This window comes from Gorilla gorilla, chromosome 6 (genome assembly GCF_029281585.2).
Source record: "Gorilla gorilla gorilla isolate KB3781 chromosome 6, NHGRI_mGorGor1-v2.1_pri, whole genome shotgun sequence".
NCBI classification, from domain to species: Eukaryota; Metazoa; Chordata; class Mammalia; order Primates; family Hominidae; genus Gorilla; species Gorilla gorilla.
In genome coordinates, this window is record NC_073230.2 from 80,574,615 (window position 1) to 80,602,521 (window position 27,907).

The window sequence follows — 27,907 nt, forward strand, 5'->3', positions numbered from 1 at the left end:
GTCCTGTCTCCTGTCTCCAGGGAGGTTCTAGGACTTCCTGAAGAAGAGCTGGTGTGCCTTAGGTTGCACGCTCCTCCAGGTGTAGGGTCCTTTTCCTTGACTATGATTATCGGCGTGGGTGTTTTATTTCCTCTCCTGGAATGTTAGCTCCGTGATAGCACGAACCTCTAGTATAATATAATACGGAGCACTTAGTGGATTCAGTAGATGCCTTCATTTGGGTTCCCCCAGAAACAGAGCCTGAAACAAAGGGTTTGAGTGCAAGTAGTTTATTTTGGAGGTGAAGAGAGCATCACTAGGGGAGCGGCGAGTAAGACTGGGAGGGAAAGACATCCCCTCTCCAAAGGGTGTATTATGAAGATTGCTCCTGTGGGTGATGGGGGCTTGATCCTGCTGCGGAAATTTACATTTAACCTGCTCTTGGGCTGAGGGAGCTGGGGTATTTGTATTAGGTTGGTGCAAAAGTAATTGAGGGTTTTGCCATTACTTTTAATGGCAAAAAAAAGTACTTTTAGTGGCATTAAAAGTAATGGCAAAACCCACAATTACTTTTGCACCAACCTAATACATCAGTTCCTGGTGTTCTTTTTTTGGGGGGGCGGGGAGGGGGAACAGGGTCTCATTATGTTACCCAGGCTGGAGTACATTGGCATGATCATAGCTCATGGTAGCCTTGACCTCCCGGGCTCAAGTGATCCTCCCACCCCAGCCTCCCGAGTAGCTGTGAATACAGCCATGCACCACTGCACCTGGTTAATTTTAAAATTTTTTATAGATACAGGATCTTGCTATGTTGCCCAGGCTGGTCTTAAACTCCTGGCCTCAAGTGACGCTCCCACGTCGGCCTCCCAAATTGCTGAAATTACAGGTGTGAGCCACTGCGCCGTGTCCCCGGTGGTCTCTAGTTGAGAGATTTAGGGGGTGGAGTAATTGCTTAGGCATCAGCAAAGAAGGTTTCAGGCAAGGAAATGGAGGGGCTGGAGTCAGAAGTTGTGCAGGTGTGCCCTGAAGCTCAGGGCACAGGTAGGCGACACAGGTAGATGCAGGTAGACGGCACAGGTAGATGCAGGTAGACATATGCCTGGGACTGATGCCTGGGACTCCCTAGTGATGCTCTCTTCACCTCCAAAATAAACTGCTTGCGCTCAAACCTTTGTTTCAGGCTCTGTTTCTGGGGGAACCCAAATGAAGGCATCTACTGAACCCACTAAGTGCTCCGTATTATATTATAGTAGAGGTTCCTGCTGTCACAGAGCTAACATTCTAACTCACCACCTGTAGGGTGGTGAATCTGGGGGAAGTGGGGCTGCATCTGTTAATGCTGTCCTCCTTAGGGTTTATTCTCAGTTCTTAGCCAAGGAGAAGCCTAAGGGAACCAGTGATTCACGCCTTGGGATGACTGGATGAGGATTCGGCTGAAATCTTACACTATGTCCAGCTGCAGCACCTGAGCTTTTATCCTTCCTCTGACTCTGCATTTCCGATCTCTCCTTCCCCAGGTGTAAGGAGCTCAAGTACTCCAAGGACCTGCCCCAGATATCCATCATATTCATCTTCGTGAACGAGGCCCTGTCGGTGATCCTGCGGTCAGTGCACAGTGCCGTCAATCACACGCCCACACACCTGCTGAAGGAAATCATTCTGGTGGATGACAACAGTGACGAAGGTACAGGGGTGGCTGACCTGTGCACAGGACATGATGACAGCAGGGGGAAATGCCACTTTCATTCCAACGCGAGCCCGAGCATCTGTGTCTCCTGGTCCCTGGAGCATATCTGGGGAATGGGATATTTTTTCTTTTCTTTTTTTTTTTTTTTTTTTTTTTTTTGAGATGGAGTCTTGCTGTGTCGCCCAGGCTGGAGTCCAGTGGCATGATCTCAGCTCACTGCAACCTCCACCTCCCGGGTTCAAGCAATTCTCCTGCCTCAGCCTCCCAAGTAGCTGGGATTACAGGCACCCGGCACCACGCCTGGCTAATTTTTGTATTTTTAGTAGAGATGGGGTTTCACCATGTTGGCCAGGCTAGTCTCGAACTCCTGAACTCAGGTGATCCGCTCACCTCAGCTTCCCAAAGTGCTGGGATTACAGGAGTGTGCCACCGTGCCCAGCCCAAGATTTTTTTAGAGGAAGATATCTAGGCTTACCCTGGTCTATTATTCCTTGAGTCCTCTAGAGCAGGGGTCCCCAACCCCAGGGCCATGGACCAGTAGCAGTCTGTGGCCTGTTAGGAACTGGGTTCCACAGCAGGAGGTGAGTGGCAGGAGAGCAAGCGAAGCTTCATTTATTTTTACAGTTGCTCCCCAATGCTGGAATTACTGCCTGAGCTCCACCTCCTGTCAGATCAGCAGTAGTATTAGCTTCTCATAGGAGCATGAACCCTGTTGTGAACTGCACAAGCAAGTGATCTAGGTTGTACCCCCCCACCCTTTTTTTTTTTCTGAGATGGAGTCTCGCTCCATCACCCAGGCTGGAGTGCGGCGGTACGATCTTGGCTCACTGCAACCTTCACATCTCAGGTTCAAGCGATTTTCCTGCCTTAGCCTCCCGAGTAGCTGGGACTACAGGCACACACCAACATGCCTGGCTAATTTTTGTATTTTTAGTAGAGACAGGGTTTTGCTGTGTTGTTCAGGCTGGTCTCGAACTCCTGACCTCAGGTGATCTGCCCTCCTCAGCCTCCCAAAGTGCTGGCATTACAGGTCATGAGCCACCGTGCCTGGCTGGTTGCAACCTTTTTATGAGAATCTAATGTCTGATGATCTAAGGTGGAATAGTTTCATCCTGAAACCATCTCCCCTGACCCCCACGTTCCATGGAAAAATTGTCTTCCACAAAGCCGCTCCCTGATGCCAAAAAGGTTGAGGACCGCTGCTCTAGGGCTCATAAGAATCATTGACTGGCCATGGATCTAGATGAACTTCCTTCTTCTCATTAGCTAAAGTAGATGACAGTGAAGAGCTGAATTCCTCCTTCACTCCCCACCCCACACCCCATCTTTGTTGTCCTTCTCCAAACAGCAAAATAAAAAATTCCATCCCGTGTTAGGAACTGTTTATCTACATCGGAATTCTCCTCTGGGCCACTGTGCCCAAAATGATCTTAAGTAGAAATGAGTGGTGTTTGCTCATCTTCTGGAATTCAGTGCTGCTGGGAATGATGGCTCAATGAAAACTGTACAACAGGCAAATATTGCATGTCAGTAACAAAACTCCTGGGAGATCCTTGGAGATATTTAATAGTTGGACAAAGGCGTGGCATCCAGGGCAATGGGGGTGGGTGCTGCTAATGGTGCCTTTGTGTTGGATCCCAACCTGCAAAATTCAGTGTGCTCACTGCTGGGAGCCACCCCTACAAGCTCATGAGATAAAAGAAAGCCAGCTAGAGTGAGTGCCTGAAGGCCAAGAAAGCTTATCTTCTAAGCAACTACAGGATTAGGAGTAGGCTAAACCCCTTCCTTTCATCGTGCTGGGTAGGAGAGGGATTACCCTGCAAGCTGCTCCGTTGTCCGGAAGATGGTGAGGAGGAGGCAATGCCACGGGTCCTGTTTAAAACCAGATTATCTTGAGGAGCACAGGAATGAGCCTCTCCTATTTAATCAGCCTGGGAGCTGATATCCCTGGCCTCTTCTGAACCGGCCCACTCTTCTGAAGGGCTTGGGTGCACCTGGGCCCAGTGGTTTGCCTTCTCTGGGACCTCTGGCTTACAGAGATGGGTCATTTGTTGGATTTTTCACATCCTTAGTTTTATTTCCTTACCTTTGGCCATTAGTTATCTATAGATTCTTCTAAACCTGAGAATGATTGTCTCCTTGTGAGAAGGAGGCTCTTTCAGTTCCTGGAAGCCTCTAAGTTGTGCAGCAAAGTCTCTTTCCTTGACATGCCCACGGCTCTCTGCTCTGTGGCCTTTCTCTGCACCTACCACAGACCTCTTGCTCCAGCAGTCCTTCCACGCACCCCTGCATATTTTCCCCAGGCCAGAAATCTCTTCTCTCGAACTCCCTGTTCCTGTGGCCCCCTTCATCAGCCTTCTACGTCCCACCTGTTTCCCAGCTGTCTCCAGCAGAGCACTTCCTCAGAGAAGCCTCCTCTGATCTCTGAGTGGGGAAGTAAGACTGTGAAGGGAAGGCATTGTAAAAAGATTGGTACTGTCGGTGTCAGAGCTTAATCCCACTGGGGAAAATCCAGGAGCAAGTGTAAACCCAGACCTCAGAGTTAACTTGCTCCAAGTGCGAGGGAGCTGGGGTGTTTATACACCTTTAAGATAATGAGGCCCTGGTTCTGTGCTATCTTAGCACCTTGCTACTAGCTGTCACACTTACTAGCATGCGGTGTGTCTGCACAGTGGACTCTCTGAACTGGGTGGGATGTTTCCCAGGGCCTGGCTGGTGGTTGAAACTCAGTAAGTCTTTCAACAAGGGAGTACATGATGAAGCCAGGTAGCACTAAGAAAAGCACAGGTGTGAGCTAGTGGCAAAATGACTGGAGGTGGCCCGGGGCTAGAACACCCAGAGAGGAGCATGAACTGCAGATCGGGCTGGATTGGGGTGAAGACTCACTGCCAATGGCACACCCTCTCCTGAGGAAATCTAGGTAGAGCCCAGCCCAGGAGGAGGAAGGGAAGGTTAAGGCAATCTCAGCCATAACTCCAGCTCCTTGACCGCAGGGATCTCCAGTACAGGGTTAGACACTTAGTGGGTTCAGTAGGTGTATTAGTTCCTTTTGTGTTGCTATAAAGGAATTCCTGAGGCTGGGTGATTCATTGATTGACAGATTGATTGATTGATTTTGAGACAGGGTCTCTCACTCTGTCACCCAGGCTGGAGTGCAGTGGTGCGATCACAGCTTGTTGCAGCCTCCAACTCCTAGGCTCAGGTGATCCTCCTGTCTCAGCCCCCTGAGAGGCTGGGACCACAGGCATGTGCCATCATGCCCAGCTAATTTTTATATATATTTTTTGTAGAGATGGGGTTTTGGCGTGTTGCTTAGGCTAGTCTCAAACTCCTGGGCTCAAATGATCCTCCTGCCTCAGCCTCCCAATGTGCTGGGATTACAGGTGTGAATCACCATGCCTGGCCTTGGGTGATTTATTTAAAAAAGAGGTTTTATTTGTCTCACGGTTCTGCAGAATGTACAAGAACCATGGCACCAGCATCTGCTTGGCTTCTGGTGAGGCCTCAGAAACTTTTAGGTATGGCAGAAGGGAAGGGGAGCAGGTGAGTGTCACATGATGAGAGAGGGAACAAGAAAGTGGTGGGGAGGTCCCAGACTCTGTGAGAACTTCCTCATTACCATGAAGGGAGGCATCGAGCCACAAATGAGGGATCCACCCCCATGACCCAAACATTTCCCACCAGGCCTCACCTCCAACATTGGAGGTCACATTTCAACATGAGATTTGGAGGGGACAAATATTCAAACCATATTAGTAGGTATCTTCATTTAGTTTCCCCCAGAAGCAGACCCTGAAGTAAACATCTTCAAGTAGATGGGTTTATTCACATCAAGAGTGCAAGTAGTTTATTTGGGAGGTGAAGAGAGCACCAGTAGGGGACTGGGGAAGTAAGAATGTGAAGGGAAAGCATCCCCAAAAGATTGGTAGTGTGGGTGATAGAGCTTAATTTCACTGGGGAAATTCCAAGAGCCAGTGTAAACTCAGACCTCAGAGTTAACTTGCTCCAAGGGTGAGGAAGCTGGGGTATTTATACACCTTTAGCAGCAAATGTTTTAGTGGAAGAACCCCCTGGGACTCCACCCTGGAGGAAGTTCTGCTTCAGGAGGCTTGGGGTAAGGCTGAAAATGTGCATTTCTTATAAGCTCCTATTTGATGCTTACGTAGCTTGTATGGGGAACACACTTTGAGAACCACTGGGTTAGGCAACCATGCCTTGAGCCCTGTCTGTGAGTCCCATTTTAATGGTTCACATTTCAGTTCTACATGAAGATGTTCAGTGAGTAAGAAAATGGGAGGAGGAGGTATTTGGTTCAGCCAAACCATAAATCAATATCCATTCATCATCCTCCTCCTCCTTTCCCAAATACCCAGGGGACCGGGAGTTGACGATATTAACATGATCTCCCTCTTTTCAGTTCCTGGTTCTGTTCTCTATGTTTTTTCCCCGGGCCAGAAATCTCTTCTCCTGAACTAGAAGAGGAATCTAATATTTTTCATTTTATTAAGATGTTCTTTGTAACTGGTATTATCGAGTTTTGTAAATGTTCTACATCTATTTAAAAAGACCCCCACACACTGTAATCATGGAATTGAATTCCTGCCAGACATCAATTTTGTGTATTCTGGTAGGCTATGAGTTTATTTTTTTTAAGTCTTTTTGATAATGGTGTTTAAAATCTCCTTTTATAATGACTCTTCCTTCCTGTGTTCCTAATATTTGTTTTCTGGTATCTTGTTGTCAGTTTCTTTGGCAACTATAGATTTGTATCTGCATGGCTTCATTAATAGTGATGGTTGTTATCATTATGTAATGCTCTCTTTGTCTTAGAAGCACACCCTGTTTTTTTTGCCTTGAATTTAGTTCTTCTTACATTAATATTGTTCTTCCTGCTTGCTAGTTCACGTTTAAAACTTTTTTTTCCCAGCCTTACAATTTTGTTTTCTGATCTTAAAAGTAATGCGTGCTCTTTGTTGGAAAATTCGAATGTATCAAAAAGCAAATATAATTGGAAAAAAATAAATACTGAAGAGACTAACCAGAGGCAACTGCTCATTCGCCCATGCCCTTACCCTCTTTAATGCACATTTTGCATAGTTAAGATCAATAGTATAAACAAGTTAATGTTCTGCTTTTTCCCCCTGAAGTGTAAAGCATAATCAGTGCCCTTTATTTTTTTATTAAAAAAAAGCTCTGCAAACATCATTTTAGTGAGGGCAGATTGATCTATTCTCAGACTCACTAAGCTCTGGTCAAGATGGGCTCAGGGAATGGGTGTACAAAGCCAGGGCACTCTGGAGAAGCAGACAAGATGAGACTGCAGATTTTCCTTTGTCAGGGAATTTTGTTTTTATTTTAAGTCATTTGTTTCACTCAGTTTGAATATTGACATTGGCCTGTGTTAAGCCCAGGTAAGATGCAATTCTTTGTACTCTGTACATCCAGCTGAAATCATTCAGGCAACATTTGCCAGAAATCACTGCTCACCAAGTCCAGCGAGCATTTTGCTGCCCAGATCTTTTGGCACCATCTGATATTGTCACGCAGCTTCCTTGATGGGGTGTATCGCTCCTCCTGGTGCCCCGACACTACTCTCTGCTGATTCTCCCCTGATCTTCTTTTTGCAGCTGTTCTTCTCTTCCTTGGTTTCTTAGTCCATTTGTCTTTCTACAAAGAATACATGAGTCTAGGTAATTTATAACGGAAAGTAATTTATTTCACGCATGGTTCTGTAGACTGTACAAGAAGCATGATGCCAGCATCTGCTTCTGGTGAGGGTTTCAGAAGCTTCCACTCATGGTAGAAGATGAAGGGGAGCTGGTGAGGTCACATGATGAGTGGAGAAAGAGAGGGGAGAAGGTGCCAGGCTCTTTTTAACAGTCTGATTTCATGGGAACTAAGATTGAGAACTCACTGAATTCCATAAGAATGGCACCAAGCCTTTCACTTCCATGACCCAAACACCTACCACCAGGCCCCACCTTCAATATTAGGGATCACATTTCAACATGAGATTTGGAGGGGACAAACCATATCACTCGGCCCCCTCCCTTCCTAAACTGGGATCACTTGTGATTCTCAGCATCAGGACACACTGGGCAGTCTGCTCCACTGTATATGTTCTGACAGTTTCCCATTGGAATTGTCCAATAGGATCTACCACTCAAGCCCAGAACAATGTATCCCTTTTCCTGAGTTTCAAACCTGTAAGGCCTCTGTCTCCCAGATGGTCATCCTGGGTCTTTGTAGCTCCATTGGTCCAATGATGAACTTACTGTGTTTGCCTTCATCTTTGTTTGGGTGACCAGGATGGAGGAATCCGGGTGCACAGAGGTATCACAGTCATAATACTTGACACACTCCATCACTGGTTCATGCATAGCCATTCTTTATTTTTCCTCACTTCTGATTGAGATGTAATTCACATACCATAAAATATACTATAAAAATAAAATAGACCAGGCACTGTGGCTCACACCTGTAATCCCAGCACTTTGAGAGGCCGAGGCGAGCGGATCACTTGAGGTCAGGAGTTCGAGACCAGCCTGGCCAATATGGGGAAACCTTGTCTCTACTAAAAATACAAAAATTAGCTGGGTGTGGTGGCACGTGCCTGTAGTCTGAGCTACTCGGGAGATGGGGGCAGGAGAATCACTTGAACCTGGGAGGCGGAGGTTGCATTGAGCCGAGATCACGCCATTGCACTCCAGCCTGGGCATCACAGCAAGAGTCTGTCTCAAAAAAACAAAAAATAAAATATACAATTCAGTGATTTTCAGTATATTCAAATGATTTGCACCTATCACCACTGCCTAATTCCAGAACATTGTCATCACCTGCAAAATAAACCCTGAACCTGGGAGTAGCCTCTCCCAATTCTACCCTTACCCTATTCCTTGCCAAATATTAATGTATTTTCTGTTACGATAAATTTGCCTCTTCTGGACATTTGATAATAAATGAAATCTACAACATGTGGCCTTTTTTCCTGGCTTCTTTCACTGAACATAATGTTTTCAAGGTTCAACCAAATTGTGGCATATATAAGTACTTCATTCTTTTTATGACTGAATAATATTCTGAGTATAGATACAGCACATTTTATTTATCTGTTTATCAGTTTATCAGTTGATAGACATTTGGGTTGTTTCTACTTTGGGGCTATTAGGGATAATAGGGCTATGAATATTCATGTACACATTTTTGTTTGGATATGTTTTCAGTTTTCTTGGGTACATATCTAGGAGTAGAATTGCTGGGTTATGTGATAATTCTGTGGTTAACTTTTTGAGAAACCGTCAAATTGTTTTCCACAGCCAGACTGTTTTTCACCTCAGCTGCACCATTTTACATGATCACCATTCATATATGAGGGTTCCAGTTTCTCCACATCCTTGACAACACTTGTTACTTTTTTTTAATTATGGCCAATCTAGTGGGTATAAGGTGGTATCTTGTAGTTTGGATTTGCATTTCCCTAATGACTAATTATTTTGAGCATCTTTTCATGTGCCTATTTTTCATTAGTCTATCTTCTTTGGAGAAACATCTATTCAAGTACTTTGCCCATTTTAAAATTGATTATTTGACTTTTTAAATTATTGACTCATAATTATTCTTTATTCTCTTTATACTCATCTTTATCAAATATTCTGCAACTAATTTTTGCAAATATGCTTGCAAATATTTTCTCTCATTCTGTGGGTTGTCTTTTCACATTCTTGATAATGTCTTTGGATGCACAAAAGTTTTTAATTTTGATAAAGTCCAGTTTTTCTTTTTTTCCTTTGGGTGCTTGAGCTTTTGGTGTCATATCTAAGAAACTGTTGCCTAATCCAAAGTCACAAAGAATTGAACCTTTGTTTTCTTCTAAGAGTTTTATAGTCCTAGCACTTCCATTTAGGTTTATATCCATTGTGAGCTAATTTTTGTATATGGTTTGAGGTAGGCATCCAAATTCTTTCTATTTTTATTTTTTACATGTATAGTTATCCCATGAGCATTTGTTCAAGAGACCAATTTTTCCTCATTGAATGGTTATGGCACCCTTGTCTAAAATCAACTTACTGTAAATATGAGGAGTTATTTTGGGACTCTGAATCCTATTTCTTTGATTTATGTGTCTATGCTTATGGCATGATCACACTGTCTTGATAACTTTTTCTTTATAGTAAATTTTAAAAGCGGGAAGTGTGAGACCTCTCACCTTGTTCTTTTTTCAAGATTGTTATGTCTATTCTGGGTCCCTTGCATTTACATATTAATTTTAAGACCAGCTTGAACATTTTTCTGAGAAATAGCTGTTAGAATTTTGTTGGGATTGTATTATATGTGTAAATCAATTTGGAGAGTATTGTCATTTTGATAATATTAATGCTTCTAATCTATGAACATAGATATCTTTCTATTTATTTATGTCTCTAATCTCTTTCAACAATGTTTTATAGTTTTCAGTATACTCATTTTACACTGCCTTGGTTAAATTTATTTCTTAATGTTTTATTCTTTTTAATACTATTATAAATCGAATTGTTTTCTTAATTTCATTTTTGCATCATTTATTGTTATTGTGTAGAAACACAACTTATTTTTGTATGTTCATGTTGTATCCTTTAACTTTGCTGAACTTGATTATTAGCTCCAATAGGTTTTTTTGTAGATTCTATAGAGCTTTCTATATAGAATATCGTGTTATCCTCAAATAGTGATAATTTTACTTATTACTTTCCAATCTGGATACTTTCTATTTTTCTTGCTTAATTACCTCCTCTATTTATTTTTAAAAATGTATTTATTAATAAATATCTCTTTTCCTACCATGTCAAGGATGAGAACATTCACCCATGTACCTTCCTAAGGGTTTATAAAAGCCTCTTCTGGAGAAGACGGCTAAGTCATGAGTGAGCTCAGTAAACATGGGACTCGCCAAGTGGGCTATTGTGTGGATCAGGTACTGGACTTAAGGCAAAAATCTGGACAGAATGCAATGGGCTTCTCTGTATTTACTGCTTCTGATCTTATCAAGACCTACTGCCTATCCTCAGGAGCAGGTCAAAGCAGAACATGTCTTGAGAGATACGATATATGATACAGTGAATGTCTTCCACTGATCCAGGCAGTAGACAGAAAGCCTGTAGTCAGAACATCCAATTATAGATAAGAATGGGTGCTATACTCATTCAGGCAATCCATCCTCAGCTTAAAATGAGGTACGTTTGCAGGAGCAGTGTTAGAAATGACAACTCTCACTGCATCTATCTGAAGTCACACTGCCCTGTTATGGAGGTCGGCCTCTGTGGCTGTGCGTTGTTGTCGTCTTGGATCTCCCTTCACCGTCTTCTTGCGGACTCTCTGACCCTCTTCTGTGCTGTCTCCTGTGCTCTTCTCTTGGTTTATGTTCTTATTTCGGTGAAACACAACACCTGGAAGCTTCTTAAGAGAGACCGCAAGGAAGAGAAAATCTTTCAAGTTCACTCATGCCTCTAAAGATGGCTGTAGCCTCATCTTCTAGGTGAATGATGGTGTCGTTGAGTTAGATGTTACCTTCTTTCAGAATTTTGATGGTTTTGCTCCATTATTGTCTTTCTTTGTTGTTGTTGTTGTTTTAGAAGAACCAAAGGCATTCTGATTCCTGGTTTTTTGCATGTTCTTTTTTCCTTTCTGGAAGCCTGTAGAGTCTTTATCTTGTCACCATAGTTTTAAATTTCACAATGATGAGCCTTGATATGGGTCAGTTCGCATTGATTAGATGGGGCATTTAGTGGCTTCCATCCTCAATCTATTGTCTATCCATTTTTGGAAATTTCTTGGAATTTTAATTGATAATTCCTCCTCATTTTTTCTGTTCTCTCTTTCAGCATCTTTCATTATTCTAGTTTGGGGCCTCCTAAATTGAACCTCTAATTTTCTTATTTTTCTCTGCTGTCTTATCTTTCGCTATCTGATATTTTTGCTCTGTTTTCTTTATTCTCACTTCAGTTTTTTTATTCTTCCCGTCTATACATTTTTTATATTTCTGCTATCATAGTTTTACTTCCAAGTGATCATTTTTATTCTCTGAAAGCTCCTTTTATAACATATTGTCCTTTTTTATTGGAAGCAATATGTTTTCTTATCCCTGGAGGATGTTAATAATATTTTTTGTTTTAAGTTTTTCTCCCTGCATAGTCTGTTTCTGAAAGTTACATTTTTCTCATTGATGTTTAGTTTCTATCTTTCATGTTGGAGGCTTTCCTTAGATATCTGGTGAGTCTTTTCTGCTTATGATTATCTCTTAAATAGTGATTAGACAGCCAGGGGCTGGGTGGAGGGGGAATGGGGAGTTATTGCTTAAGGATATGGGATTTGTCTGAAAAGATGAAAAAAGTTGTGGAAATACATGATGACTGCACAATAATAGGTATGTACCTAATGTCACTGAACTGTATACTTAAAATGGTTAAAATAGTAAATTTCATGTTATGTCCATTTTATCAGTTTTTAAAAAGCTGATCAGACATTGTGCACTTGAGTTGGACTTACTGGATTTGACAATAGAGTGATTTGTGTGGGCTGAAACAAGAAGTGGGAGTGGGGGCTGGACGTGGTGGCTCACGCCTGTAATCCCAACACTTTGGGAGGCTGAGGTGGGAGGATCACTTGAGGTCAGGCATTTGAGACCAGCCTGGCCAACATGATGAAACCCCGTCTACGCTAAAAATACAAAAAATTAGCTGGGTGTGGTGGTGCATGCCTGTAATCCCAGTTACTCAGGAGGCTGAGGCAGCAGAATTACTTGAGCCCGGGAGGTGGAGGTTGCAGTGAGCTGAGATTGCGCCACGGCACTCCAGCCTGGGCAACAGAATGAGATTCCATCCCCCCCACCCCCCTCCAAAAAAAATGTGGGAGTGGGAATTTAGTGATCAGTTTCTTTTCAAATAGCCTTCGTGCTAGTCTTCCTTATTCTGGTCTGTCCATTTTACCCCCAGTTCCAAAGGCACCTGCTGCTGCCGGTTCCATTGCCTCTTGAGTGTCCTCTGGTATATATTGAGTTGATTTCTCAGTTTTGGGCATTGTTAGCTTGGGATCATCTGTCACACATCTGTCACTTGGTTAACCCTCTGATTCTGCATTCTGGCTTCCTCAATTTCATGGCTGTTGTCTTGTCTTGCATTTCCTCTGGCTTTGGAAGGTTATGGTTTTTGTTGTTGTTGTTTGTCTATTTTAGAAATCCTTTTACTGTAGTTTTTTTGTGAATTTTGACTAGTGGTCTCTGATTCATGAGTTAAATTCATCATCTTATTCTGAAAGTTTTATATTCATCTTTGAGAATGTTTAATATAAATTGATAAACTGTCTTCCGGGTATGTGGTAATGTCACATGAAGAGTATATGAAAGACTTTTTTTTCTCTGTATTCTTACCAACACTGAATTTTATTAATCTTTGCCATCTTTGTTGTTCTGGTGCAGGGGAAATGGCATTCCATTTTTAAGTGTGCATTTAAAAAAAATAGTATTGATGATGAATACTTTTTCATATGTTTATATATCTTTTAGAGGTTTGCCTATTGATGACTCCTTATCCCTTTTTTATTGGAGTATTTATCTTTGTCTTATTGATTTACAAGAACTTTTTATTTTATTTTACTTTAAGTTCTGGGATGCATGCGCAGAACGTGCAGGTTTGTTACATAGGTATACATGTGCTATGGTGGTTTGCTGCACCCATCAACCCATCATCTAGGTTTCAAGCCCTGCATGCATTAGGTATTTCTCCTAATGCTCTCCCTCCCCTTGTCCCCCACCCCCTGACAGGCCCCAGTGTGTGATGCTCCCATCTCTGTGTCCATGTGTTCTCATCGTTCAACTCTCCCTTATGAGTGAGAACATGCGGTGTTTGGTTTTCTGTTCCTGCGTTAGTTTACTCAGAATGATGGTTTCCAGCTTCATCTGTGTCCTTGCAAGACGTGAGCTCATTTTTTTTTATGGCTTCATAGTATTCCATGGTGTATATCAAGAACTTTTTATATATTAAACAAACCTTTTTTACATCACTTTGCAGGCATTCCTCTCAACTTTTGCTTCTCACTTTAATTCATTCATAATCTTTTTTGGCAAGTATAAATTTTACATTATATAGTCAAATCCATCAGTCTTTTCTTTTTGATACCAAAGTCTTAAGAATGTGATTCATTATGCCTAGACTATACAAATATCGACAACTATTTTTATGAGTAAATGTTTCTTTCCAAAATAAATTCCAGACAGAGGAAATATTTTTATATAAAGTGTAAGAATTTTTTAACGTAGAGACTCTGTCCCAATATATGGTTATCTCAATTTAATAGTAAGTCCTTTAACCACCGATATGAATTTCACTGTTTTTATCTGCTGAATTATTTAATATTTGGAAACACTGAAGCTGAATCACATGATGACTGATTGGTTATAAAGAGGAGGCAGGAGTCAAAGAGGACCCCCAGGGTCCCTGCTCAGGTGACAAGATGGGTATTGGTGCTTCTCATTAAGAATGGGATATGCTAAGAATTAAGAATCACAGGTTTGGGAAGGCAATGGACTTCACTTTTTGGATTTGTCAAGTTCCAACATCCTATGGAAATTTACTGTGCCTTTAAAACTTAGGTGAATTGTAACTTTAGCCATAAAGTTTTCCTTAAACTACTGTGAGAAGCTTCTTTGTTTTTACAATTAGTGTTCTCAATACTCTTTTCTTTTTCTTTTTCTTTCTTTTTTTTCTGAGACAGGTTCTTGCTCTGTTGCCTTAGCTGGAGTGCAGTGGTGTGATCTCAGCTCACTGCAACCTCCCACCTCCCAGGTTCAAGCGATTCTCCTGCCTCAGCCTCCTGAGTAGCTGCAATTACAGGTGCCCACCACCACACCTGGCTAATTTTAATATTTTTAGTACAGATGGGGTTTCACCATGTTGGCCAGGCTGGTCTCGAACTCCTGACCTCAGATGATCTGCCCACCTTGGCCTCCCAAAGTGCTGGGATTACAGGCGTGAGCCACCATGCCTGGCCCTCAATACTCTTTTATATGTCTTATTAATACTTCACTTTTTTAATTTACCTTGTTACCTCCTTTGTTGTAAAACAGGGGTCCCCAACCCCCCGGGCCATAAACTGGTCCATGGCCTGTTAGGGACTAGGCCGCACAGCAGGAGGTGAGAGGCGGGTGAGGGAGCAAAACTTCGTCTGTATTTACAGCCACTCCCCATTGCTCACGTTATCACCTGAGCTCCATCTCCTGTCAGATCAGCAGTGGCATTAAATTCTTACAGAGGCATGAACCCTATTGTGAGCTGCACATGTGAGGAATCTAGGTCGCGCGCTCCTTATGAGAATCTAACGCCTATGATCTGTCACTGTGTCCCAGCACCCCCAGATGGGATCATCTAGTTGTAGAAAAACAAGCTCAGGGCTCCCACTGATTCTACATTATGGTGAGTTGTAGAATTACTTCACTATTATTACAATGTAATAATAATGGAAGTAAAGTGCACAATAAATGTAATGCACTTGAATCATCCTGAAACCATCCCTCTGCTCTGTCCATGGAAAAATGGTCTTCCACCAAAGTTGTTTCTGGTGCCAAAAAGGTTGGGGACTGCTGTTCTAAAGCAATAGCATGGGGAGGAAAGAGAGGAATAAAATCCCAGCCCAAACTTTAGCTATGTGGTCTTGGCCAAGGCACTTAACTTTTCTGACCTTGTGTAAGTTGGGGTAATAGTAGCTTTCATTCAGGGTTTTCATTGTGAGGTTTAGAGGTAATACTTGCAGGGCACATAGTGCAAGTCCTAACAGTATCATAAAGGGTACTGTTGAGTGTGCTCATGACATTATTTGATTTGCTAACTCCAGTTCATTCATCAGTATTCAACTTGCATATCATCCACACTGGGAAACCATATTGAATTGCATTCATTTATCTGCCTATCTCTAAGTGGTAAGACACTTGATGGTAAGACCGATAGCTTGCTCTGTGCCGTAATCCCAGGATCTAGCCCACAGCTAAATTACAGTAATTGCTGAATAGGTTAATTTCAATTGCACATGTGCAGAGATTTTTTTCCCCACTTCTGGAATTGTTCTGGAAGCTTTTGCGTTTCACATTGTACATATTTTGGCTTGAATGCTACAGTTATTTTGGTTTAGGTGTCAGAAATTGCCTATCTCCCATCACCATCATTTGAGTTTCTTGATGATTTGGACAGTTGTACATCTTGTCACTAATACTTCCCTGTACGACAAGCATATCTGATCAACATCTTGTCTCGGTTGGTTGTATTCAAAGGTTGAAAGCAAGATGGCTGAAAACTTTTTGGAGTGGAAGGTTATACCCTCTGCACTTCCAAAAGGGATTTTGGAGAAGTCACACTGGCATTGTTTGCTTTTCTTCTTGGTTTATAATTGCAGAGATGAGAGAAGTCTTGTGTTTCCAAGAGATAACATTCTTCCTGTGTCGCTGAGGCTCTGAGTGAAATAGCCGAGAGACAACTTGTTATCACACAGCTCCATGCTTGGCCAGGCTCTCTTTATTTGAACATCACCTGCCTTCCCCCCTGCCTGTAAAGAGCCTTCCTAATCAGTAATAATACTTGTTTTTGCCCCCAACCAGATCATAGCAATGTGACAGCATTTGCTATGTGGGTCTGTAATCCTAACTAGGTTGTGCATTTACATTTCTCTTTGTGTTTTTTTAGGCCCCAGGGAGGAAAGAATGAGGAGAGTGTGTATCTTTACACAAGCGGTAGTGTGTGAAAACCCCAGCTAAAGCTTCAGCCACTAACTGGCTTTTAAAAATGAGAAGAACAACAACAAAACCCTTTTTAGTTCAAACTTATTATAGGTTCACAGAAAGTTGCAAAGATGAACAGGAAATTCCATGTAGCCTTCGCTCAGTTTCTCCCAGTGGTAACATCTTGCAAAACTCTAGGATACTGTCACAACTAAGAAATTGGCTTTGGTACATTAGCTTTTTAGCCCAGATAATTGAGAAGTGTGGGAATGTCAGGTGGTTTGGTATTAGCAGAGCTGATGTTCAGCTGGAATGTGCTATAGTGCCATTCCAGTCCACATCTGCTCTGATGTTATATAGCTCGATAGTCTCCACTAGCTAGAAGAAACATGTTAGGTTCTGCAGCCCTTTTGGATGCTAATAAGAGCTGCTATTGATAGAACACTCGTATGATGCATTAGTAACTTAACGTGGACATTTCCTGTAAGCAGGCATGAGCATTTCGTTTGCGCATAGGATTCACACTGCCTTTGACCTTGGAAACTTCAGGGTCCTGAATACGGAGCACCCCAGAATGCTAGAGAAGGATGAACTGGCCGGACGCCTCACCTCAGTTATTCCACTCCCGGCTGCCAAACGCGTTTAAAGAAAACTCGAGGAAGAAGTGACCAAGCGCCAGCGTGTAACCCTGTTCTCCCCAGGGCTTTACATTTCTTGTGTTCTGTTTTGCTCTCTCTTTAATGACTGTGACTTTTGCTATTTCAAGGAAGAGATTCGCCAGCTTCTGAGCATTTGGAATCAATATCACCGTAAATAAGAACATAATGAAAGAAAAACACAGCCCAGCCTGTAGACAAATTTGATTGCTGAAATTCACGTGTTATTATTAGAATCAGCTGCAAATGCCAGACTTTCAAATGCCTTTGATGGGGTAAGATAGGGGAATGCTCTTTTAAATTGGGGAGACAACTTGGAGCTCTCACCTAGATAGCCTATAGCTTATGCGTACTATGATGTTTCCTTGTAGGTTTGGGCTACTTGTATTTATTTTCTAAAAGGTAAAATGTAAATGGAAGAAGCAGTAGAGAGGAATTTCTCAACAAAGGAATTGGAAGCTGAGATGGCTTTCCTTTACAAAGTGCCCCTCATGAATGCACAACTCAGTGTGATATATTTGGTTTAACACTTTGGTATTTTGCACCTCACATCTCTTTGCTTTTCTTTTCGTCTTTTGCTTTCTTTTGTCCTTTTTGTCCTTGCTTTGATCTCACTATGGAATCGCCCTCAAAATGCTTTCATACACAGCAAAAGCTTCCCTCTTTAATCTCTCTCATTCTTCCTGAAGTTTCTCACTCTTGCCTCATTTTTGCTCCAGCCCATAGTCAGCAAGTGCATTATTTAAGTCTGCAAAGCTGAGAGATGCTCAGAGAATAAAATATGCAATGCAGCCACCTCCTGGGTTATTTCATCTTGCAGTTTTAGATGCTTGGTTCCTCACCATGGCTATTCTTCAAGCCCAGGATTTCAGAGACAGATGGGCCCATGCCATAGTGGCAAGTCTGGGGTGGGGTGTGTGTGTATCACCATATATGTGGCTCCTGTATCCCTGAGGCTTCTTCAGAGCTTCATTGTATTGTTTAGAAGAGTTGGCCCAAAAGGTTCCCTGGATGCCCACTCTTTTGAAACCTCTTAATCAGCCCTTAGGCCTCTTCTCTGCGGAGCACTGACCACAGTCAGCAGAAGGCAGCCTAGAAAAAGGAGGCGCCTGCCTCGAGTCCAGAGCCTGCTGCTCCCATCCTGCAGCCTGGCCAACTTTCCACTCATGGTTACAGCCCTAATCCTTTATCTTCACTCTCTGAAACTGGTGCTGATGGCTGCAGATTCAGAAGAAAATGGGATCATCATACTGGTGCTTTGCACTCACATTTGGTCCTCATGCAACCCTGTGCAGTGGAATAAGGTTGTATACACTGATGATTAGTCTGTAATCAGAAGTGTGGGTGCTTCCAAGCTACTTGAGGGAGCCAGCTCTCAGGACAAGCCCAGGCCAGGCCACAGCAGCTTTGTATTAGCAGACAAACGACTTGAGATTTCACAACATCACATTCACAGGAATCAGAGGTAACAATGGTGATGCATGTAGGCATGCCACTTACAAATGGTGTGACCTAGGGAGAGTTGCTGGCCCTCTGTCTTAGTCCATTTGGGGACTGCTATAAGAAGTACCTCAGGTTGGGCATTGTGGCTCATGCTTATAATCCCAGCACTTTGGGAGGCTGAGGTGGGAAGATCACTTGAGGCCAGGAGTTTGAGACCAGCCTGAGCAACATAACAAGACCCCATGTCTACAAAAAATAATAATAATAAAATATTAGCCAGGCATAGTGGTGCATGCCTGCAGTCCCAGAAATAATACCGTAACTACTTTGTATCCATAAAAATAAAAAATAACAAAGTTAAACAAAAATGCCTTAGACTGGGTAATTTATAAACAATGAAATGTATTGCTCACAATTCAGGGGGCTGGGAAGTCCAAAGTCAGTGTCTGGTGAGGGCCTAGTCCTCATAGATGTCTCTCTATGTGTTTCTATGTCTTGTAAGTGGTGAACCAGCTCCCTGGGGCCTCTTTTGTAAGGACACTCATCCCATTCATGAGGGTAGAGTCCTCCTGACCTAATCAGCTCCCAAACACTTGCCCTCTTAATACCACCCCATTGAGGCATTGATTGGCATTTAACATATGAATTTTGAGGGAACACAGATATTCAGAACATGGCACATGCTCTGTGCTTCCGGTTTCTCATCTGTAAAGTGGGGTCGATCGTGCCTTTACCTCACAGAGTCTTTAAGAGATATGAAGGAGTTGCTGTAGGCCAACAGCATGTGGCTCTTAATAAGGACCCAGTAAGTATGAAGACAAATGTTGTGGAATGTTACGAGTTTCCAAGACAGCCCATTCACTGGCTAAATTATCAAAGGAGATCTAATTTGGCTGACTAGTGTTCTGGAGTGTTTCCTGATTAGCTGACATTTTTAGTGAGCTTGGTTAGCAATTTGGGGATATAAATATTTCATTATAGATACAGACAAGCATAGTATTTGAAATGTTTGAAAAATAGTGATTGTCAGCAGAAAAGGAACTCTGGCATTGGTGGAATCTGCCTCCCCAGTTGGTATTCTCACTGAGAAACTAACAAAGCTTCCGCATTGGGCCCCTTACTTGCGCGGGTGCCCTTCGAGGTCATCTGATGGCCCCTTGTTGTGTGTTTACATGTCATGCATTTTTGGAGAACTTACAAAAGTAAGCTTTTAAAATGTTTCTCAAAGAGAATCCCTCAAATTGTGTAAATTTCAGGTCCCACAAAACCCAGGTTCATTTCTGGGATTTGCTATCTCCATTAGACAGATAAGAAACCCCCTATGTTGCATGAGCAGAATATGCAACCGAGTTTCTCCCCGCTCCACCATCTTTTCGTTCATTTTTAAAGATAATATTTTAAAACTTTGTCTAATAATATTTTTAAAATATTTTAAAACAGTCTTTGTAGGGCTGCTTTTATACATTTAGCTGATTGGTTATTTCAGGCATAAAGGTATTCTCAGGCGCACCTGTATTTCCAGGTGGGTTTTTTTTTTGAGATCGCATCTTACTCTGTCACCCGGGCTGGAGTGCAGTGGTGCAGTCACCGCTCACTGCAACCTCTACCTCAAGCTGGGCTCCCACTTCAGCTTCCCAAGTAGCTGATACCCAAGTGTTTTCAGTCTGTGTTTTATGTTCTTTCTAGGGCATCAAAGCTAATTCTTACATATATAAAATATTGAAATCTCTCTGAAAAAAAGAAAAAAAGAGATGATGCAGAAATGTGAAGTGTCCTGACTAATGTCTGTGCCAAACTCTGCGTTGAAGACCATTTTTTCACTGTGATCTCTGTCATAAATCCCTAAGCACAGAGAACTGGAAGTTTCCATTGGGGTGGAGAGAAAGGCCAGCATCTGGGAGAGCCCAGGGTATGGTCACCATGCAGGGGCTGGATTCTCTCCACATCCAGTCTTGAAGAGCTCAGGAACTCAAGTCCCATCAGGATGAGGAGTCTTATCTATGTGTCTCACCAAATGCTTCCAGACAGAGGTAGACTTGGAAACCCATGGAACAAGCTAGGAGCAGAGATGTGCCCAGGGAGAAGGTGGCCTAGGAGGAACCCAGGGGAGGGGCAGGCCAGCTGACCAGACTGGGCTTTAGGAGCAAGCCTGCAGTCCATCAATTACCAGCATGGGCGTTGGAAGAACCCCCTGGCCACAGAATATGAATCAGACCTTCAGCAAGGTCAAGGGTTTTAAATTCACACACACAGTCCAGGCATGGTGGCTCATTCGTGTAATCCCAGCACTTTGGGAGGCTAAGGCAGGAGCATCACTTGAGCCCAGAGTTCAAGACCAGCCTCAGCAACATGGTAAAACCCTGTCTCTTCAAAAAATAAATAAAATTAGCCAGACATGGTGGTGCATCCTTGTAGTCCCAGCTACTCAGGAAGCTGAGGCAGGAGGATCACTTGAGCCCAGGAGTTGGAAGCTGCAGTGAGCTATGATCCGGCCACTGCTTTCCAGCCTGGGTAACAGAATGAGACCCTCTCTCAAAACAAAACAAAACAAAACAAAACAAAATTACACACAACATAAAATCACCTCTTCTGCACCGTCAAAATTAACAGACATAAAAGACCACATATTTTACAACTCCATTTTCATGAACCATGTGTATTAGGCAAATTTATAGGGGCAGAAAGCATGTTAGTGGTCGCCAGGGGTTGGGAAAGGGGAGATGGGGAGCAGCTGCTCAATGGGTATGGGGTTTATGTTTGGGGTGATGAAAAAGTTCTAGATAGTGGTGATAGTTGCACAACATTGCGAATGTACTTAATGCCAGTGAATTGTATATTGTAAAATGGTCAAAACATTTTAAACATGGTAAAAACAATGAAAAAAGTGAACCAGTGCTTTTGAGATGTTTGGGGTTTGCGTGAGAACGACCTGGGGGTGCTGGCCAGTTCCACTAAGGCCCACTGAATTAGGGATACTGAGAAAGGAGCCTCGGAACCTGCATTTTCATAAGGTCCCCAGTGATTCTCACTCTGGGAATACTGGCAGGCATTTTCATTCTATTTTGTTTCTTAATTGGAACGTGCCATATGTGCTATGTTCTCGTCCCCAGCTGTCACAACCCATGCATTCACAGTGAGCAGCATGCCCAAACCTCAGCAGCTGCTGGCGGGAAGAGGTGTTGGTGATAAGCGTGGCAGTGGTGGCAATGGGAGTTGATGGTGTCAGAAGGAGTGTTGATAGAATTGTGGCATTAGTAGCAGTGGTAGCAGGAACAGGGAATGAAAGCAGAAGGCAGGACCATATGGGATCCTTGTCCAGGGACTGACCTAATTGTGAGATTGCCCCACGCAGAGGTGGCCAGCCATCAGGATCCCAGTATTGGAGCCAAGCTTGGTAGCTCACACCCATAATTCCAGAGCTTTGGGAGGCCAAAGTGGGGATGGGGGGAGGGATTGCTTGACGCCAGGAGTTTGAAACCAGCCTGGGTAACATAGCGAGACCTCATCTATACAAAATAAAATAAATTAGTTGGGCATGGTGGTGTGTGCAGGTAGTTCCAGGTACTCAGGAGGCTGAGGCAGGAGGATCGCTTGAGCTCAGGAGGTCGAGGCTGTAGTGAGCCGTGATTGCACCACTTCACTCCAGCCTGGGCAACAAGGCCAGACCCTGTCTCTGTCTCTGTCTCTGTATATGTGTGTGTGTGTGTACGTATGTATGTATGTATGTATTTATATGTATTTTATATATATATACTGTATATGTGTACATGTGTATATATATACATATATATACACACATACATATATATGCACATACACACACACACACACACACACTCACACACACATTTAAATATATCTATATTTTAAAAGATTCCAGTTTTGGAAATGGCATGCCAAACCCTCACCATGTAGGCCAAAGTCACTTCCAAGGGGTTCAGTTTTTTAGATGAGGCAGGACAAGTAGGTCGTAGGCAGTGGGGAAAGTGGAGATGGACAGGGCAACACTGGGATTCTAGAATGTCAACTCAGTTGGAGTAAGCTCAGGCCCACACTCAGGGTCTAATTCATCCCAGATGGAGTTAGGCAGGGGGGTAAATGCTAAGCCAGAGCCACCCAATATGCACTTAGCAGACCAGTTGATGCAGCAGCTCCCCATTTGAAGATTGTAAGAAATACAAGTTCTTGGGCCACCTCAGACTTACTGGTGATTCTGATGCAGGTTAAAGGTAGAGGAACACTCACTCATCTAAGCTTAGACAGATTCTCCTGAATCTCCATACTCTGAAGGGCAATTGAAATATTCAGTAAGTCTCATCATCAAGGCTTAACAACTGTGTGAGGGTTGAGAGGTCAGGTTGCCCACCATTGTGGATGTGCAGACTTGGCCAAGTCCTGGACTGGGTGGCCACTTCCCAAGTACACATAAAAATCCCAAGCACTGACACTTTTGCATTGGTTCTGGAAGCAGGTGGAGCTGAGTCTGTTTTAGGACCACCAGGTTCATATGTCCACTGTGCAGTAACAGACCAATTATGCTGAGACAGCAGGATTTGCAACAGAGAGTTTCATGAATGTAGGGTAGCCGAGTGAGGAGACAGGAAGAGATCCTCAAATCCACCTCCCCAACGATTTCTGGGCTGGGGCTTTGAAGGGGATCATGGAAGGTGAGAGGCTGGAGAATCAAGGTCATTCATTGATCAGGGTAAAGGGGATGAAATTATCAAGATGTGGAAACTGCGTTCTTTGGTGAGTCAGCTTCTTGTGGGGTCCTTCAGACCAGCTGATGTCAGCAGTTTCATTGGTATGCAGGACATGAAAGAATATCTCAAAGGGAAAACTTAATATTTTATAATGTTCAAGTTGTTATCTATAGAGCAGTTAAAGGGGACTGTAATCTTGTAACAGGGTCTATTGTCCTAGTCATTCTAGGACAATAGGCACTAAGAAACTATGATGAAACAGGTCAGAGACTAATGATTAATGCTGAATGTGCTGCACGCTTGGTTTATTTTAATTTTCCCCTCACTTCTTTCCTGATTTTTTTTTTTTTTTTTTGAGACAGAGTCTCACTCTATTGCCCAGGCTATAGTGCAGTGGCGTGATCTTGGCTCACTGCAACCTCCACCTCCCAGGTTCAAGTGATTCTCCCACCTCAGGCTCCTGAATAGCTGAGATTACAGGCGTGTGCCACAAAGCCAGGCTAATTTTTATATTTTTAGTAGAGACGGGGTTTCACCACGTTGGCCAGGCTGGTCTTGAACTCCTGACCTCAGGTGATCCACCCACCTTGGCCTCCCAAAGTGCTGGGATTATAGGTGTGAGCCATCACACCCAGCCTCCTGATTAATTTTATAAAGTGTATAGGGGCAATTTCAAGTCTACTAGGTCAATACTTGCTCCTGAGCAGGGCTCTGAGCCCAGGGATGGTACTGATAGTTTATTCTGTCATATCACTGAAAGTGCGGGATTGAGACAGAATTCTGTAATGTTCTTTGCTTTAGTTCTTACTGTTTTGTAGCTTTCTTTTTGCCAGTTTATGCTCCATAAGCCTGGATGACATGTGTTTGTTTTATTGTTAAGGAGCAGGTATGCATACCTCCCTCTCCAGTCCTTCCTGATCACAGGCAGTGTTCACTTCTCCCCCTCAACCTCCTCAAATGCTGTTTATCAAAACCTTAAAAAACACAATGGTTCCCAAATGGCACTTGGCCAATTTTGTATTGGATTTTATAACATTTATTTTTGTCGAAATGAGTTTCTGCATTTATTTTTGCAGAAATGAGTTTCTGTTTTCTTCTCTGAGTTTTTTGTGAGGAAAAAAGAAAGTAAGATGTTTTTCTTAGTGTTCTTATAATGTCCTAGAATGGTTTCATCTGTTAAGGATGATAAAGGATCTTAGGTGAGGGGGTGACTTTCTTTTTTTTTCTTTTTTGAGATAGTTTCGCTCTGTCACCCAGACTGGAGTGCAGTGGCACAATCTCAGCTCACTGCAACCCCTGCCTCCTGGGTTCAAGCGATTCTTCCACCCCAGCCTCTCGAGTAGCTGGGGTTACAGGCATGTGCCACCACGCCTGGCTAATTTTTGTATTTTTAGTAGAGATAGGGTCACACCATGTGGCTAGGCTGGTCTCGAACTCCTGAGCTCAAGTGATCTGCTTGTCTAAGCCTCCCAAAGGGCTGGGATTATAGGAATGAGCCACCGTGCCTGGTCAAGGGGGTGACTTTCTAACCAGTGTCAGGTTGGGGATTTGTGTGCTTCCCTGGGAGCCTGGGGGCCTTGTTTTACTTGGCTAACTTATAGACTCATTCACTTTAAGGTGAATTTGGGCTCTTGCACCCCGCCTCTTCTTCGGTTTCTCTCCATTTTCAAATCTCAACACCCTAATGCTCTTAGGCTGTCTCAGATGTGTTCCACCAGAGCCAGGCTTCCTGGAAGTCCCTCTTGAGATGTCCCACTCATCCAGTTCTCCTTGTATTGACCCTGCCCCTGCAGGAGACGGCTGCATCTGCAGGGATTTCTTTTTTCTCACTGGTACCATCAGGGGCCTTCTGTTTGTCTTGATCAATGGGCCATTCTCAGCTCGCATTTTCTCTAATGCATTTGACTTTCCTGACCCTGGAGGTTGAGCAGCTTTTGGAGGACAGGGACTCTGTCCTTCTCACCCACAGAGGCTCCTTTAAATATTTATAAAATGAATGCATATATCCTTCTTCCAGAAACTCTGCCAAACACTTCACAGGATAATGCTTCGGAACTGGTGTCATAGAAGCATTATCCTGTAAAGTGCTGGACTCTGTTTCAACATCTGCAGATGATGCTCTTGGGCTCTCAGGTTTGAGAACTGCATTTCCTCCTTGGAGTCCCATCTGTACCGCCTTGAGTATGGCTTCTCCAGCCCTTCTTCCTTCTACATTCTCTATCCAGCCCTGTACAAAATAAAAGACATTAGCTGAGCATGGTGGTGCATGCCTTTAGTTCCAGCTGCTCGGGAGGCTGAGGCAGGAGGATTGCTTGAGCCCGGGAGGTCGAGGCTGCAGTGAGCCATGATTGCTCACTAGCCCTTCTTCCTGCCTCCTAAATACATGTGTTCCACAACGTGTGGTTCTAAGTCTTCTTCCCTGCATTTCCTGGAACTGTCACCCTCTCTCGTAGGCCATCATCTCCCTTTTTTTTTTGAGACGGAGTCTCGCTCTGTTGCTGAGGCTTGAGAGCAGTGGAGCAATCTCGGCTCACTGCAACTTCTGCCCCACCAGGATCATGCGATTCTCCTGCCTCAGCCCCGCTGAGAGGCTGGGATTACATATGCCCGCCACCACACCTGGCTAGTTTTTGTATTTTTAATAGAGACGGGGTTTCTCCATGTTAGGACATCACCTCTTATCACTCAGTGCCTGACACGTCTGCCCTGTTTTCTCACCTCCAGACCATTGTCGTGGTTCAGCTGCCTACCCCAGAATGTCCTCTGGCCCCCTCAACCTGTCCTCAGAGAAACTCATCAACTTGTTCTTCTCTTCTCTTCTTTTTCTCTTTTTAAATCAATCTTATCTGGCTAAGTGTGGTGGCTCACGCCTGTAATCCTAGCACTTTAAGAGGCTGAGGTAGGGGAATCACTTGAGGCCAGGAGTTCGAGACCAGCAGGGCCAACATAGCAAAACTCTGTCTCCACTAAAAATACAAAAATGAGCCGGGCATGGTGGCAGGCACCTGTAGTCCCAGCTACTTGGGAGGCTGAGGCAGGAGAACTGTTTGAACCCAGGAAGTGGAGGTTGCAGTGAGCTGAGGTCACGCCACTGTACTCCAGCCTGGGTGGCTGAACGAGCTTCCATCTGAAAAGGAAAATAAAATAAAAATAAAATAAATCAGTGGCATCTTCCCAGTTTCCTAGACTGAAACTTTGATGCTCATGATACTGTCATCTAAGTAGATCCAATTTTTCACTTAGGTGTTTTTTGGTGTGGTATTTTAGAATAGTGAGAGCTCACGTCCAGATCTTCTGCATAACTTGAACAACTTTTTCTGTGAATGCTCCCAGCCAAAACAGTTTCTCTGTCTGTGACTCCTCACAGCACTCTTCCTCCGTGACCATTTTTTTGGGGGGAGTGGGGGCCATTAGCCTCATTTACCTTATAATATTGAATATTATAATTTGTTTTTATTTTATTTTTATTTTAGGCAGAGTTTCACCCTTGTTTCCCAGGCTGGAGTGCAGTGGTGCGATCTCACCTCACTGCAACCTCCATCTCCCAGGTTCAAGCAATTCTCCTGCCTCACCCTCCCGAGGAGCTGGGATTACAGGCACCCGCCACCATGCCCAGCTATTATTTTTTGTATTTTTTTTTTTTTAAAGAGACAGGGTTTCTCCATGGTGGCCAGGCTGGTCTCAAGCTCCTGATCTCAGGTGATGCAGCTGCCTTGGCCTCCCAAAGTGCGCCTTCCTATAATTTTTAAACGTATCTCATCTCCTTAACTCGATTGTAAGCATCTTGAGGGAGCACTTGTGTCTGAATTGTCTTTGAGCACAGGCCAGAGCACAACTCAGTATCTTATAAAGTCCAGAATCACACTTCAGGGACTGGGAAGAGAAGCCTGCTCAGTGTCACTTGTTCTTAAACCCTCATCATTGGTTGGTGGCATCTGCCTTGATGTTTCCATACACTGTTGTTTGGAACAGTGTATCCCTGTACGTTGTAAGAGTGAGAATGGTGTCTACTGCTATACAGTAGGCCCTAGACTTTTAAATCATTTTGGCGGCCGGGCGCAGTGGCTCATGCCTGTAATCCCAGCACTTTGGGAGGCTGAGGTGGGTGGATCACCTGAGGCCAGGAGTTCAAGACCAGCCTGACCAACATGGCGAAACCCCATCTCTACTAAAAATACAAAATTAGCCAGCTGTGGTGACACATGCCTGTAGTACCAGCTACTCGGGAGGCTGAGGCAGGAGAATCACTTGAACCCAGGAGGTGGAGGTTGCAGTGAGCTGAGATCACGCCACTGCATTCCAGCCTGGGCAACGAAAGAGAAACTCCGTCTCAAAACGTAAAAATAAATAAAAATAAAAATGATATTGGCTAGTTAGAAAGACAAGCTGTTGTTCATAGGAAGTTATGTAATTGATCAACATTAATAATTATGATAAACCAATTATTATTAGATTTACCATTTATTGAATGCATATTGAGTGCTTTCTATATAGCTTTTCCTTTAGTCTTAGCAGCCATAAGGCTAGTACCAAATGATTAGGCATTATCCTTTTACTCCTTTAATACCTCCCAAAGCTCTTTAGATGTGAGAAGGCCGGTGGTAATGACCCACACTTTCTTTTGCCAACCTTGCCAATCCCTACCCATATATCTTCCCTGAAGTCTCACAACTTCTTAACAAATGAGGAACTCATTTGA

General features: G+C 43.4%; 1 protein-coding gene across 2 annotated transcripts in view; it reads left to right on the forward strand.

Annotated features, from left to right (window-relative positions):
- GALNT17 (polypeptide N-acetylgalactosaminyltransferase 17) overlaps positions 1-27,907 on the forward strand; it is a 584,160-nt gene that overhangs the window by 256,182 nt on the left and 300,071 nt on the right. For both annotated transcript variants that reach the window (XM_055392683.2, XM_004045535.5), the window contains exon 3: positions 1,500-1,666. In XM_055392683.2, the coding sequence (XP_055248658.1) occupies positions 1,500-1,666 (167 nt within the window). The remainder of the gene's footprint in view (positions 1-1,499; positions 1,667-27,907) is intronic.